Source organism: Pithys albifrons, chromosome 19 (genome assembly GCF_047495875.1).
Source record: "Pithys albifrons albifrons isolate INPA30051 chromosome 19, PitAlb_v1, whole genome shotgun sequence".
Classification (NCBI taxonomy): domain Eukaryota; kingdom Metazoa; phylum Chordata; class Aves; order Passeriformes; family Thamnophilidae; genus Pithys; species Pithys albifrons.
This window is the reverse complement of record NC_092476.1, coordinates 10,493,078-10,507,567: the sequence shown is the minus strand read 5'-3', so window position 1 is coordinate 10,507,567 and position 14,490 is coordinate 10,493,078. Positions and strand designations below refer to the sequence as shown.

The 14,490-nt window shown below is 56.2% G+C and overlaps 1 protein-coding gene across 1 annotated transcript in view; it reads right to left on the bottom strand.

Moving 5' to 3' along the window:
• NTN1 (netrin 1) overlaps nucleotides 1-14,025 on the bottom strand; it is a 108,007-nt gene extending 93,982 nt beyond the window's left edge. Inside the window, exon 1 of the mRNA XM_071573627.1 lies at nucleotides 12,847-14,025. Within this exon, the coding sequence (XP_071429728.1) occupies nucleotides 12,847-13,870 (1,024 nt within the window). The 5' untranslated portion in view covers nucleotides 13,871-14,025. The remainder of the gene's footprint in view (nucleotides 1-12,846) is intronic.
• Nucleotides 14,026-14,490: the final 465 nt, after the last annotated feature.

Here is a 14,490-nt window from a genome sequence, read left to right as displayed (position 1 = left end):
GATATGTGTCAGGCCAGCACTTTCCACTTTTCTTTTAGTCCATGGACACCTATAAATTTTCCAGGGACAGTGGTACAGTACATGCCTCGGCTGCAGCCACTTCCACAGTTCCTTAAAAGTAGCCCAGGACCCTGAGAAATCCATTATATTAAGCAATTAACAGTGATGCCTGTGAGTTCATGGACCTTGTCTCTGCCAGGGAACAGAGTACAAAGGACATCACCCCCAGTCAAGGCAAGTGAATCAAATTATTTGCAATAAATGCATTTATTCCAACTGTTGACCCACTTTACATTCCTTTATTTAATACATCTGGTCTAAAGGGGAGCTGGAATAAAGAGAAAATAAAGTGTGTGAGGCTTGATGCCTCCCTGGTTCTCTTGGCAGAGCTGGCTGAATTCGGGTTGCTATTATTAGTGTTATGATTGTTGTTGTTATTATTATGATTATATGCATTTCATCCTCTTTTGGGTAATGAATAATTTATGACTGTCTCGATCCCCTTTCAATGGATTCGCTATCCAGGGAGACTTGCTGAATAATTTGGATCATTCGTTTTCAAGTGCGTGGGCTGCCGACAAATTGTTGGCTTTTCATTCCTGGGGACATTCATTGGTCACCCAAATCGGGATTTCTTTGGTCGCCCCAAGCACGTGATGTGCTGTCTGGGGTTTTGTTGGGATTTTTTTTAATTTTTTTTTTATTGGATGAAACTTTATGAAGCGGAGACTTAACAAATAGCTCATTTCGGGGGCTGGATTTCTGGAGAAGTCAGTTTGCCAAATTTTTGTGAACATTTGGGGATTTCGCAGGGGCTTGTGAAAAGTAAATGCTACAAAGCACATTAAATGTTATTTAAATGTTTTACAGGCAACGTTGTTCCTGCTGTTTGCTATTCAAAACCTTCATGCAGCTGATTATTAAGTTTTGCTTACTCAGCTCTACCTGGAGAAATACTGTGGTATTAGACCTGCTTTCCCTAAAACCCTGAGGGAAAGGGAATTTTCAAGAGGCTTCCATTCGAGGATCTTTTTGCCTTAAAATCAAATAAGTGCCAATATGAACTCCACTGTTTCCACCAGTAGGACCCTGAAATGGCCTGATCCTGCATGAATGGTGCATTCCATGGGAACAGCATCCCCCAGCCCTGGGCAGGCTCTGAGCTCCTCAGGGATACACCCCTGGGCACGGGCATGGCTCAGTGAGGATGAACACGGCTCCTCGCTGTGCTGGCCATGGGGTGGGGAGGGCTGACACATTCCCGTGGTACCCCCAGTTTGTCTGGGAGGTCCCCACTTGGGTAAATCTTCGTGATTTGCTGCCAGCTCCATGAAAATCATTAGGACATGCCATGCTCAGCTGCGGAATGAGCCGATAGCAAAGCTGTGCTGATTCTCTCCCTCCTAGGCTGGATGCCCCAAACACCACCGGATAAATCCAGGTACACCTGGGAATTAACAGGGCTGTGCATCCCGGCTCCGGCTCAGACCTTCCCAGCACAGCACAGTGAGATTGCGATCTGTAGTCCCAGAGCTTCCAGCTCTCTGCACCACAACAGCTGCCGAGGAAAAACCCGTGCCCAGAGCCCGGGGCAGGAGCAGCTCATCCTCTCCCTGCCCCGCACCGCCTGCTCCCCGCACTGCTCAGCCCGGTCTAGGAGCAGCTCCTCCTCTCCTTGCCCCGCACCGCCTGCTCCCCGCACTGCCTGCTCAGCCCGATTTAGGAGCAACTCAGCTCAGTTTAGGAGCAGTTCATCCTCTCCTTGCCCCGCACCACTTGCTCCTCACACTGCCTGCTCAGCCCCGATTTAGGAGCAGCTCAGCCCTGATTTAGGAGTAGCTCAGCCCCCATTCAGGAGCAGCTCAGCCCCGATTTAGGAGCAGCTCAGCCCCAATTTAGAAGCAGCTCAGCTCCGATTTAGGAGCAGCTCATTCTCTCCGTGCCCTGCACTGTCCACTGCCCGCACTGCCTGCTCAGCCCCGATTTAGGAGCAGCTCATCCTTTCCCTGCCCTGCACCTCCTGCTGCCCGCACTGCCTGCTCAGCTCCGATTTAGGAGCAGCTCAACCCCGATTTAGGAGCAGCTCAGCCCCGATTTAGGAGCAGCTCAGCCCCAGTTTAGAAGCAGCTCAGCTCCGATTTAGGAGCAGTTCAGCCCCTCCCTGCCCCACACCTCCTGCTGCCCGCACTGCCTGCTCAGCTCCGCTCCGATTTAGGAGCAGCTCAGCCCCGATTTAGGAACCGCTCAGCCCCTCCCTGTCCCGCACTGCCTGCTCAGCTCAGCCCCGAATTAGGAGCAGCTCAGCCCCAGTTTAGGAGCAGCTCAGCCCCAGTTTAGGAGCAGCTCGGCCCCGATTTAGGAGCCTCTCAACCCCTCCCTGTCCCGCACTGCCCGCTGCCCGCACCGCCTGCTCAGCTCCGATTTACGAGCAGCGTGTGAAGGACAGACACTGGGCCACTGGGCTGAACAATGCGGGAATATTAGCCGAGTTACAAAAACAAACAAACCAAACCCTGCCGGGAGCCCGTTTCATTTATCTTCTTTTGTCCAGTTTTGCTTCAGCGTGAAAGTCTCCCTTTCAAGTCCCGCAGTTGTGTTCCAGCCCCGTCGGGTAGCTGATCCAGAGCTTCCCAATGGCATGTTTGCACAGTTCAATTCATTTCTAAATATTCAGCCGAGTTTCCCTCCCTCCTACCCTCCCAGGACTTTTTGCCCAAGAGCCGAGGGTGTAAAGTACAGGGCCGGGGATAGTGGTGCACAGAGCCTTTGTGTGCAAACACAAGCTGCTGTTTGTATTTGCCTTCACACTGTCAGAGCTCAATTGTGCGCGGTGCAATGCTGGCTACCAGTCTGCCTTCAATATCCGCTCGGCCATCCCTGCTGCCAGAGGGACGCTCCGCTCCCCCTCCCCGGCCGCTTTGAAGCAAAGTGATTTAATTTCATGAGATTTTCGGTAATCACGTTACAATCTCCAACATTAACCAGAACTGACTCCCTATTGCAAAAGGGCGGGTGGACAACCCAGTAAACAGCCCGGGCCGAGACAGGCTGCACTGACAGAGGAAGGCAAAATGCCTGGCTGGTTCTGCAGCACTTATCAGATGAGGCTGGAAGGCAACAGCCTCTTGGCAGCACCAGGAGGGAGCAGCCGGCTTTGCCCAGTCAGAGGATGCTCCACAGGCTGCTCTGCTCACCTCGTGCACCACGACGGCTGATCTTTAAAACCAAACCTTTTTGTTCTGTCAGTTCCTCTATCCATCATTTACCTTCCTTCTTCCCTGTTCCATTTACAGTGTCCTGGTGCTTCTGTCGCATTCCCCAGGACTTGGTTTGCTGCTGGAACAGTCTCCTGGTTATGCATCACTACCTGTGCGATGGCCAGCAGTCCAGGGAGAGCCGGGGCTACGCTGCAAATGGAGTGGGATCTGGGGAAGGTCTTGCATGAAGAAGAGGCTGAGAATAGGGAGATTTAGATCTCACTTGCCTGCACTGTCCCTCCCTCCCCTCTCCTCACCTCCCTGCACACATAGCTCAGCTATTCCTCACCAAGCAGAGATGATGTTCTAGACCCTGAAGGAAAGTACCTTTGGGGCTATGAGAGCAAACAAAGGTGCTGCATGGGCAGTCCCCAGTGGGGGTAAAAACGTCTCCTTTTCAATCAGATGTGCTGTCTTTTTTCTCTCTATCCACTATGGTCTGACTGCCTGAGACTGAAGCCTAAATATCCACACAGTTGACATTAAGGGACATTAATTTTCCCCACAGAGCTGCCATGAAAATAGTTATATTTGGTCAAAATAAAGCACAGATCACAGTGATCCACACGGCGCCACAAAGTGCAGCCTGGCAGGGATCTGGGTGATGGATGGCTCTGAAATACCACAGGGAAGATGACGTGGGCTCCTCATCCATCTTTCCATCCAAAGCTCTGAACTTGGAGAACACAGACATGTGTAAAGATGGTGATCAGGGATGGAACAGCTGGGCTTGCTGGGAGCTCACAGACCAGCACGGATATGGCACACAGCCCGGAGAGCGAGCACACAACGTGGGACTGCTGAGCCAGCAGCATTCCTCCTGCACTCCTCCAAAATTCCCACCTGGGACAGGGGGGAAGAAAATCTCACCCCGCTCCTGAGCCCCCTGAAAACTGGGGAGTGCTCTTCCCACTCCATCATGCACCGTTGGCAAACCTGTGTCTACTTCTCCTCCAACAAAGTCTTTTCCATCCCAGCAGGTCAAAAAGAATAAATCTGCTGTAGAACAAACTCACAGAGCCCGGCTGCTCACAGCCTGAGTCAGTGCCCTGGCTGCTCCTGCCCCTCATGTAGGTTTTGCCCTTTTGTAGGTGTGATTTGGAGTGCTGGGTGTAGGCTCTGAGCTCTCCACTCTCCTCTCCCCAAATAGCAGCTTTGACCCTCAAGCAGGGAGCCCCAAGGTTTCTCACCCCACCTGTACCAGCATTCCCACTTGCCTGCCCACAAAATCTCTTTCTTGCTGTTCATTTTTGGCAGAATATGGCAAAGCTCTCCTGGGCTCATCCTGTAGCATTACCAGCTCTTCCATATCACAGGAGTGGGGCTGAGGGCTGCAGCTCCCCATAGCACACCCTGGGGCACCCTGTTCCTATGCCAGGCTGAGCACAAGGGGGATCTCTTTCCTTGTGAAATCACAGCCTGGGTGAGAACGGCCACTGGGCAAAGCCAGAGGTCCCTTCCAGCACATAACCTGTGAAATAATTTAGAAAAACCCTGTGATTGCAGGAGAGAAAATTGCACCTTCCCCACACTCCAACCCTCTATCCAGGCAGGGGATGTAGATACAATTTTCAACCCTCCCATCACCCACTAGACACTTCAAAAAAGTTTGAGAGGAAAACTCCTCTCTGCACTATCTGTGTTCTCACAACGAGAATCCTTCCCTGCTTTTAGCTTTCTTTGCGGGCTGCAATCCCAGCAATGGAGCAGGCACTTTGCACAGGAGGTGCATGTTGTGGGCAGCAGCAGCTCTGTGCCCAGTCTGTGCTGTCAATGCAGCAGTGTCCCCAGTGTCACCTGAGACCTCATGATGCCCAGCACCATCCCCACTGAGCCCTGGAATGAAACAGTCTCTCTGGCTGTATCACTCCATCAAATCCCAGCCTCCACTAAAACAAGTGCTGTCCAAAATCAATCCATAAATCAAGCTCTCAGTGCCTCCTCCATTCCCGCTGCTGACATGGGTGCCCATGCCTTGCCATGCCAGAATCTGTTTCTTCAGCCTCTACCCAAAAAAGGCAGCAGTTTTATCTCCCTAGCAATTAATTCCCTGCCTTCTTCTGAGCCTAATGCAAACTCCCAGCCAGCGTGTGGCTGAGCCCTCCATACCACTGCTCTGCTGCAAACACGGAGTGAGAGCAGCCCACCCTGCTCTGCTCCTTCCAACAGCCTCCACGGCCACACTGACTCAGGCAGGAAAAGCCTCCCCGTCTCCTTATCAGTCCCCAGGGCATCCTAATCCCCTTATAAATGAAAGCTATTAAACAGATATCTTTTTAAAAGCCTGCCCATCACTTCAGCCAGGCAGCCCCATCCCAGCTATCAGGACTTCTTGGAGTGTGGTCAGCGGGGGTTGAGCCACTGCCACGGGCAGAGCCGGGTTCGCACCGGGGGAGGATCTGGCCCGTTCCTGCAGGAGCTGTGCTTTGATCCCCGCTCAGGCGTGTGCCCCGTAGCGCCGGGCAGCAGAGCCAGGCTCAGCCCCACGCCGTGCCAGGCCTCGGCTGTGCCACGCTGCCGTGCGGGAAGCAGCGGGGATCTGGCAGGGATGCTCGGGAGGGGAGCTCGGGTTACGCAAAGCAAATGTTCCCTGCTGATTGCAGCGGCAGAGGCCAAACGGCGGCCACTGCTCCGGAGACACCCCGGGGACGAAGCAGATGTGACTGCTGGGCTCTGCCACTGCTGAACTCTCTCCCTGGGTCTGAGCTGTCCACACGGGCTGATCCCGACAGTAAATCCTCTCCCTCCTTGCTGCCTGAAAAATGGGGGGGATCTGTGGTGCTACCAAGAACAAGCTCCGAGTAAATGATCTGGGTGAGGTTGGGTCTGGGGGCTGTGAAACCCTCCCCATATGCTGGGGGCTCAGCCCTGCCACGGCAGGGGTTGTAGTGTCCTGTGCCCCGGGCAGCTGTGCCAGGGCTGTCTAGGAAAGGCTGGATGTTGTAATCGGTGGGTTCTGGGGCTTGTTTGGGTTTATTTCTGCTGTGTGACAGCAACAAAGGGTGAAATGATGTACAACTTCTACAATCCAGTCATCCTGACCCAAGATCTTCTTTGCCCTGGATACCCCCTAAGACTAAACTGGTGGAGGAAAAACCTCAGCACAGCACCCTAAAACCCTCAAGAAAGTCCTCAGTAGAACTCTGCCTGCACAGCCCAATCTCAGCACACCATCACCCATAAAAAGCACAAGACCCTCCAAAACCACTGCACCAAAACACAGGGCATCACAAAAAGGAGACAGGAGAGACCTGGGGCCAAAAAGACAGCAGCCCTCCATGGTTAGGAACTCCATCCCCCATCCCTGAGGATGAAGGGGAGATACATTAAGAATATAAAGACAAATTCCTGTGCCCCAGCTGCTCCCGTTTCACAGACCAGGTAGGAAAAACAGAACCCCAGGAGTGCTTTTCCAGGGCTGATCCCTGCAGGCAGTGGGGATTAAAGAGCCCTCATGGGCTTCTTGCTCCATCCTCAGAGAGGCAGCACTTCCCCTCAGGCAGCCATGGGGAGTTTGCCCAAGCGAGGACAGTGTAGGCTGAATAAGGATGACATGCTTTGGCCCAGAAAGAGGAGGGCAGAGATTAGCCGTGGACAAGCTCAAGGGAAGGCAAGTGTCCAACCCAGAGTGCCAAGCCTGGTTTTGTTTTAGCCTTAACTGCGCTTTTTTGTTTGTTTGTTTGTTGGTGTAAAAACCTTTCTGTTGGAAATCAGTTTAACTTTAAGCTTCCTGAGAATAAAAGCCTGTGAGAAAGCTCTGCCCATGCAAGGCTCCCTTGGGAGGCTACAATGGGAGTCTCAGCAGCTTATGGGCCCATATTTCTATGGCTACAGCACCCATCTGCTCAGCAATACAGTGTTACCCACTGCTCCTGCAATTCCCCATGCAGCACAACCCGCCAGGAGCTGCACCAGGCTGGGCTGAAAAGGACCTGTGGCTCCAAGGATGGCACCCAGTACCACAGGAGCTCCAACACTCACAGGGTCTGGTCCACTTGCTGGCTGGTGCCACGTTGCTGGTGAAACTGCCCCAGTGCAGAGTTTCCCTATGCATAATAATGTTTCATGCCTTTTTAACCCAAGTCCAAAGGATTTTACACAATCCCCCTTTTACCTCTTATATTTAATGGGGTAACTAAGGCACAAGGTGAGCCTGCATGTCAGAAATGATGAGTATCCCTTATATCACCAGAAGGTAACAGGCAGTATCACAACAAAGCAGCTCTGAAGTTCCCCTTTGAGCCTTGCCTGGCTGGATCAAGGTACAGACATTGTCATGCTGGGCTGTGAGCATCTGTCTGAGATGGGCAAAGGATATTACACCATGGGGATCCTAAATAGGCACGCTGGGGATCCTATATGGGGGCCCTGGGCATCCTGCAGGAGCACCATGGAAAATGTGCTCAGAGACTCTTCGCTCAGACTGGGAATGTCGCTGCTTTTCAAGGCAAGAAGGTTTGCATCTTTCACTATCCCTCTAGGAGAGATGGGACCATAAGCAGGGTGATACTCAGACCCCTCAAAATCTCCTCACAGAAGGATTTATTAAACCACTTCAGTCCTCTGTCTGGCTCCCATCACACCACGGTGCCCAGGACTGAAGGGGAAGTGGGTGCAATGGATGTGCCCCTGCGTGACCAGGTCTCTGCCAGCTCTGCCAGTCCCACCCACACTACACTTCCCACTGCTGCAGCCAGAGCCTCTCTCCCTCTGTTTCCCTCCAGGACAGACCATTTCCAAAGCCCTGAATCACCACAGAGGAGGAGAAGACAGAGGGGACATTTCCCACCAGCCCGGTCCTTCCTGATCAGATGTGTCTTTTCCATTATCACCCTTTGGTGGCTCAGGACTTGTCCTGACTCCCCACTGTGCCATGTGCTCCCGGGGTGCATAGACCCTGCAGAGAGTCATCAGGGGCTGCCTCCCCAGCCAAACAATGCCTGCAGACACTCTCTAGTGAGCCTGCAGACACTCATCACCACCAGCTTGACTCCTCATCCCATTTGGAGCCAAGGGGAATGGGGAGGAATCATCTCATGGGGTTACCCAACACCCCACTGTGCCGACACTGGGGAAAACAGTTGAAAAGACAAGGTGAGAACTGCGAAGGCTTTTTAAGTGGAGCTGATTAATGCAGAGCAAAGTAAAGGCATCATGTAAACTTAATAAGGGACTCCAGGAACTCCCCGGAATGAAATCCTGCAGTTCTTACATCCCTCTGTGGGAGCAGAGGAAGAGGAGCTTGCTGCTGTGGGAGGATTTGAGTTCCCTGGCTGTGATGAGGGTGGAGGGAGCCTGTTAGCTATTTTAGTAAGCACTGCCCTGCAAATACATCCCTGGACCACCAGAGAGGTGATAAAGCCCCAGGTTTGCCTGGAAGGAAGTTTTTCACTGGGAGTGTTTGGCAGGCTGTTCTCTCCTAGTTCCTGGTCAACTCCTTGTCCGAAATGAAGTTTCCTTTTAGCTGAATGAGAAACTTATTCGGAAATTGCTCTGACATGAGACACATCCCAGCCTGGGAACCCTACGGCAGCCCACGCCACGGAGCAGAGCCTGTCTAACACTGGGCTCCCTGCGCTGCCTGTGCCAAATCCCCTATCTGAAAACACAATATGTTTCCTTTCTCTCACTGCAGTCGCTCTTGGTTTTGTTAAACACTCTCTAGGCATCGCACAGGGCCAAAATCCGAGAGGCGCCCAGCACCTGCAGACACCACTGACGTCAGCCACACGTGCAGGTGGCGGGTGCATCTCCCGGCCCCACGGGGGAAAAGACTGGGAAGAACCAGAGCCAGCACTGGGAACAGAGTCTGGAGGCTGTTCTCCAAGTGCCTGTCAGCGGGCTGCAGCCTGGGTTTGTCTAGCAAGGCTGTATCCGGCCAAATGCAGAGATATTTTATGCTAACTAAAGGTGCTCGTCCAGGTTGATTTCCAGCTCTTGGAATAACGCTGCTGTTTCTGAGAAATTGTGGAATGGTGTCCATTGCATTTGAGTCATTAAATGTGGTCAAAGCCCCTGCCTGCATTTTCATGTGTCCACACCAGCTCACCAGCAGTTGAGCTCCGACAACTTTTTCGTTCAGACCTTTTCCAGCTGCATTCTCCTCTCACAGGGGAGCTGGAAGTTTCATCAGGACAAACTGGGTTGGAGACGTGAGGCTTGGGCTGGACCAACACTGAGCAAATGGAGCCAGCCCAACGGCACTGGAGAGAGGGAGGATGGAGAACAGACCTCCAAGCTTGTCTCCAAGCTGTGTCCTCCCTGGAGCACACTCGCTCCCAGGCACCCAGCCAAAGGCGGGCTGTAAAGCCAAGCTCTACGTGGATGAGTTATTTGCCAGGTAAAGTTGATGGGAACCTGAATCTATGAAAAGGTCTGCTGGCCAGAGTCCTCCTGCAGGAGCAGATCCCTGGAGAACATCTCCTTGGGACAAGACCTGTTCTCTCCATGGACAGTGCTGGGATCTCGCAGGCAGCAAGAAGTGATAAAGAAAAATTAGATCTGGGTGGCGAAAAACATTCCCGTGGGACATTTTGACTTTGTGTCAGAAACGCCAGTGCATTTCTTTTCCAGCACCAAATAAGCATGAATAGGAACAAAGATTCAGTTTTGGCAGGGGGAATGGACTTACCAAAGAAAACACCCAAATTTTTAGGCAAAGCAGACACATTCTATAATTTTTTCTCCCCGGATGAAAGTAAAAATAAAAACCCCAACGATTTTCCAGAAAGGAAAAAAATAAATGTAATGAAAAAATTGTAATTAGTTCTGACATCACTACCTGAGGTAAATTCAGCTAATTTGGCTCGTTGACCTGCCTATTCAGCACGGCTGTTCAGCAGGGTTTGGCCACCTCTGCCTTTGCTCTCAAGCGGTGGGAGATGCCTCCAGCGAGCAACCCGCAGCATCACCACCAATTCCCCGCTCGCCCCCTGCCCGGCACAGGCGGGTCCACAGCCCTCTGTGACCGCAGGGCCTGACTTTCTCTCGGGATTTAGGAGAGAAACCAGGGTGGGCTGATGGTCATGAGCGAGTGGGTGGGAGCTGAATAGGGTTATTGTGATCTTTATCTGGGGGGATTACTCCAGGCAGTGTGGGCTTGGCAGGGCAACACGGTTGTTTGGTCGTGGCTGGTTTCGCAGACCGATAGGTACGGCCCCAGGGAACGGTACACCAGGATCGGGCTGTGGAAAATTATTTTACGGTACCTTCATCGTTGCAAAACACTCACTTCCCAGCAAAGTCGTTGGAAAAGGAAAAAAACAGAGCGATTTTCGTTTGCAGAAGGCTGACGCGGCTAGGACTGCTCATGGTCTGAAATGCAAAGCCTGGCATAAAAGTGACACATTTTACTGGAAACTGGGAACTTGTTTCCCTTTTATTGGAAATAAATTGAAAGGGAGGAGGATGGTAAGAGCACGGGGCCAGCACAATAACTGAAGCATTTTCAGGAGCATTTGGGGACCCTGAAGAGTAGACCAAGGGTCCGATAGCACCCCGAGATCTCACGAAAATTTATGGCATCGCTGACAGCGGTAACTCCGCAGGCTGGGAACTCCTCCCAGCCGATGAGCGGGGGCTGAGGCTGGGAAAGCTGGACCCCTCCTGCCCCCGGCCCCGCTGCCGAGCAAGAGACAGAAATAACCGATACGCGTAGCCCCATCCCCGAGCGCTGCCGACAGGGGTATCCACGGAACGGAAAAGCAAACCCAGAGACAACCTCGGCATCCGAGCGGCACCCACCGCTCTCCCTCGGGACGCGGCATCTCCTCGCCGCTTCCTCCCGACACGGCGTGAGCCGCAGCCCGGGGAAACCGAGATCCCGAACGGGGCCGAGCGGAGCCGCATCGCCGCCCGCTGCTGGGACCCCCGCTCTCCCTTCCGGAGTCACCAGTGTGTGTGTCCCGGTGCCACCGGGCCGCAGGAGCGGGCCCCTCTCCCCGCCGGACAATCCGGGCTTGGCCGTGCCTCGGTGTTGAAGGCGCCGGAGGAGAAATTGCGCTCTCTGCAAGGGACACATCTGATTGTGATTTGAGGGGGGGAGGAAAGGAAAAGAAGGGAAATAAAGCAAAACAAAAATAAAAAAGGCGCCCAACTCCGGCCGCTCGGCGAGGATTTTTTCCTATCGTCGGAGCTGCAAATATTTTGGAAGACGGAGCCGTGTTTTCCATGTAAACAAGGCGGCGGCGGCGGGGACGGGCGGCGGGGTCGGGGCCGCGGCCGCGCTCCGCGGAGAGCCGAGCCCAGTCTGGGACATCCCAGACCCGGGGCCAGGTCCCACCGGAACACGGCTGAGCCAGCGGCTGGCACCGGCTCCCTAAACCGCGGCGAGGACGGGACCGGCAGCGCACGGGGATCCCGATGGGAAGTGGGGGTGGAAAATAGAGGAAAATCGTTAGGGGGATGTGTGGGGGCTCATGGGGAAGAGCGCCCCAAACCTTTCACCCTTATGACTCCCGGGCAGAGGAGAAGGACTGCTCGTCTTCACTCGGAGGCAGCCAGAACGTCGCAGGTTTCTCGCCCGATATGGAATGAACCGGCTGCTGCCCGGTTCTCGTTTGGCCTTGGGGCTCATTCAAGTCCCTGCCGCCCCTCCACCGCCTCTCGGAGCCTACCGCATCCCCAGAAGAGGCAGTGACGGGAGCCGTAGGGTTTGCCGAGTTTCCCTCCCCTTCTCCCAACCAGCTTCCTCCTCCGCGGAGGCCGGAGCCCGTCCCCGTCCCGTTCGGGTACGGAGCCTCTCGGGTTGCACGGCGGGTCTCTGAGCCCGTGTCCCGGGGAAGAGAGCGGGGCTGCTGGCGAGCTCCGGGATTCAACCGGACCCCTGGCCGTGCGCTGCCTGGGATGGGAGATCCTCCCCAGACAACCAGAGCACGGCTTTTTTCCGGACTCCCAAGTGTCCTTTCTCCCGCCTCCTGAGCTGCTTGGTGTCCCCTGCTTCGCGTTTCTGAGTTTTCGCGTTTCTGATTTTTCGCGTTTCTGAGTTTCCCTGTTGTCCCTTGCTCTGCTCATTGGAGTCCCCCAGTGCTCTCCGTCCTGCGCCGCCGGGTGCCTCCATATCCCCCCGTCTTGCTGTCCCGACTGCCTTAGGTCTCCCCCTTCCCACACCTCCTGGACTCTCGGCACCCCCTGACCCAAATTCCTGCGACTCGCCGTGTCCTGTCCAGTGGTCGCCAGTTCCCCGTGCCCCGTGTCTCCTTTGCACCCGGAGGTCCCTCAGTGTTGTCATCAGCGCGCTCTCGGTGCCTCAGTGTCCCACCCCCTGCATTTCCTAACGCCTTCATATCTCTGTTCCGCGCTCCTGGGCTCCTCGGTGTCCCTTTCTTTGCCTTATCCTCCCCGGTACCTCAGTGTCCTTGCCCTGTCCTGTTCTCCATCTTCTTTCGTGTCCCTGTCCCGCTCCCCGTGTCCCTGGTTGTCCCCGTGCCGCTCGCTGTGTCCCTGGATGTCCTCGTGCCTTTCGCTCCCGTCCCCCGCGGGTCCTTCGCTCTGCCCTCCCTCTCCCTGCCCCTCCGGGGACCTCCGCGCCCTCTCCCCGTCCTTCTCCCCGCCTCTGCCGGAGTGTCCGTGCCCGCGGCGCTGGACTCACCCACACACTCGTTGGCCTCCCGGGCCGTCGCTCGCTGCCAGGGCCGGTCGTAGTGGAAGGGCTTGCAGCGGTCGCACTCGGGCCCGGCCGTGTTGTGCTTGCAGTCACACACCAAGCTGTCGTCGCGGTCACGGACACAGCGCGACGCGTGGCCGTTGCACTTGCATCGCCCGCCGACCTGCAAGTCGGAGACGGCGTAGAAGTAGGAATCGCGGGCCAGCTCAGAATCGTCCTCGCTCTCGTCGCCGAAGGTGTGTAGGCGGCTGAAGGTCACCCTGATGTCGGTGGCCGTCACCCAGTCCTGCAGCACGGGCGAGTTGTCGAAGTCGTGGGCGGTGGGGCGGCCGTCCAGGGTGCTGAAGGCGATGAGGCCGCCGGAGAGGGGCCGCACGTCGGTGTGCGAGTCGGTGCACACCGCCTCCTGCTCGTTCTGCTTCGTGATGGCGGCGCGGCTCGGCTTGTTGTACATCTTGCGGCACTGCGTGGAGTAGAACTGGAAGGGCACCCAGGTCTTGCCGTAGTCCATGGACTTGTGGATGGCCATGGACTCGGGGCGCGGAGAGCAGAACTGCAGGCTGACGTAGGTCACCTCGAATTTCTTGCCGAGGGAGAGGGTGAGGGTGACGTTGTGGGGATACTGGACGTAGCTGTCGGACTGCCAGCAGGTCAGGTTGTGGGGATTGTTGAGGTCGGTGAGGAAGGAGGGCGGGTGGGCGCGCTTGGGGTCGGAGGCGTTGCAGAGGTGGCAGGTGCGGACCTGCTCCTCGCCCTTCTCCGTCACCACGCAGTACCGCGACGGCGGCTTCCCGCAGGTGCTGGACACCTTCACCTCCTTCCCGAAGGCCGAGTTGACGAAGTCGGGGATGCAGCGGCGGGGCAGCCCGTGCTCGTCGTAGCAGGGGTCGGGCTGGGCTGTCTGCACGGCGAACATGTTCACGCCGTGGTAGCCACCCCGCAGGGGCTGCGCCAGCCACGCCGCCGCCAGCAGCAGGGCCAGCGGCGCCTCCGCGCCCCTCCGCGGCATCCTGCGCGACCTCCGCGCGGCGTGGGGACAGCGGGGAGGGGACACGGGGGGGACGGGGGAGCCGCCGCTCGAGCGCGCAGCTCCGCGGGGCGCCTCGGCCGAGGGACGCGGTGCGGCGGCTCAGGGAGCCCGGAGCATCGCCCGCCCCGCGGCCAGCCCCGCGGAGAAAGGGGAGACCGCGGCGGCGGCGGCACCACAAAAGTGGGGCTGGCGGCGGGGCTGGGTCCCGCCTGCCTCCCGCCCCGGCCCTCGCACGGAGAATGACTGGCGGTCCCAGCCCCCGCCGCGTTTGAGGTCATGCTAAAGGAGTGACATCGCGCTCAAGGAACAGAACAACGACATCCACTGGCGGCTCAGCCAGAGACGCGCACAGGCCTCGGGGAGGGCGGGGGGGGGGATGGGAGTGGGACGGAGCCCGCCCCGACAGCGCGGCATGGGCGCCAGCGCCGCCGCGGGGCTCCCGGGCCGCCCCGAGAAGCCGCGGAAGGACCGTCCTTCTCTCCCCCGCCCCTCTGTGCCCCCGACGGAGCTGCGGGAGGCCAGGGCCGCTTGCGCCCCGGCAGCTGGGGATGCTCCGTGGGCGTGGAGTGGGGTGAGGTGGGGAGCGGCCGAGAAGAGGC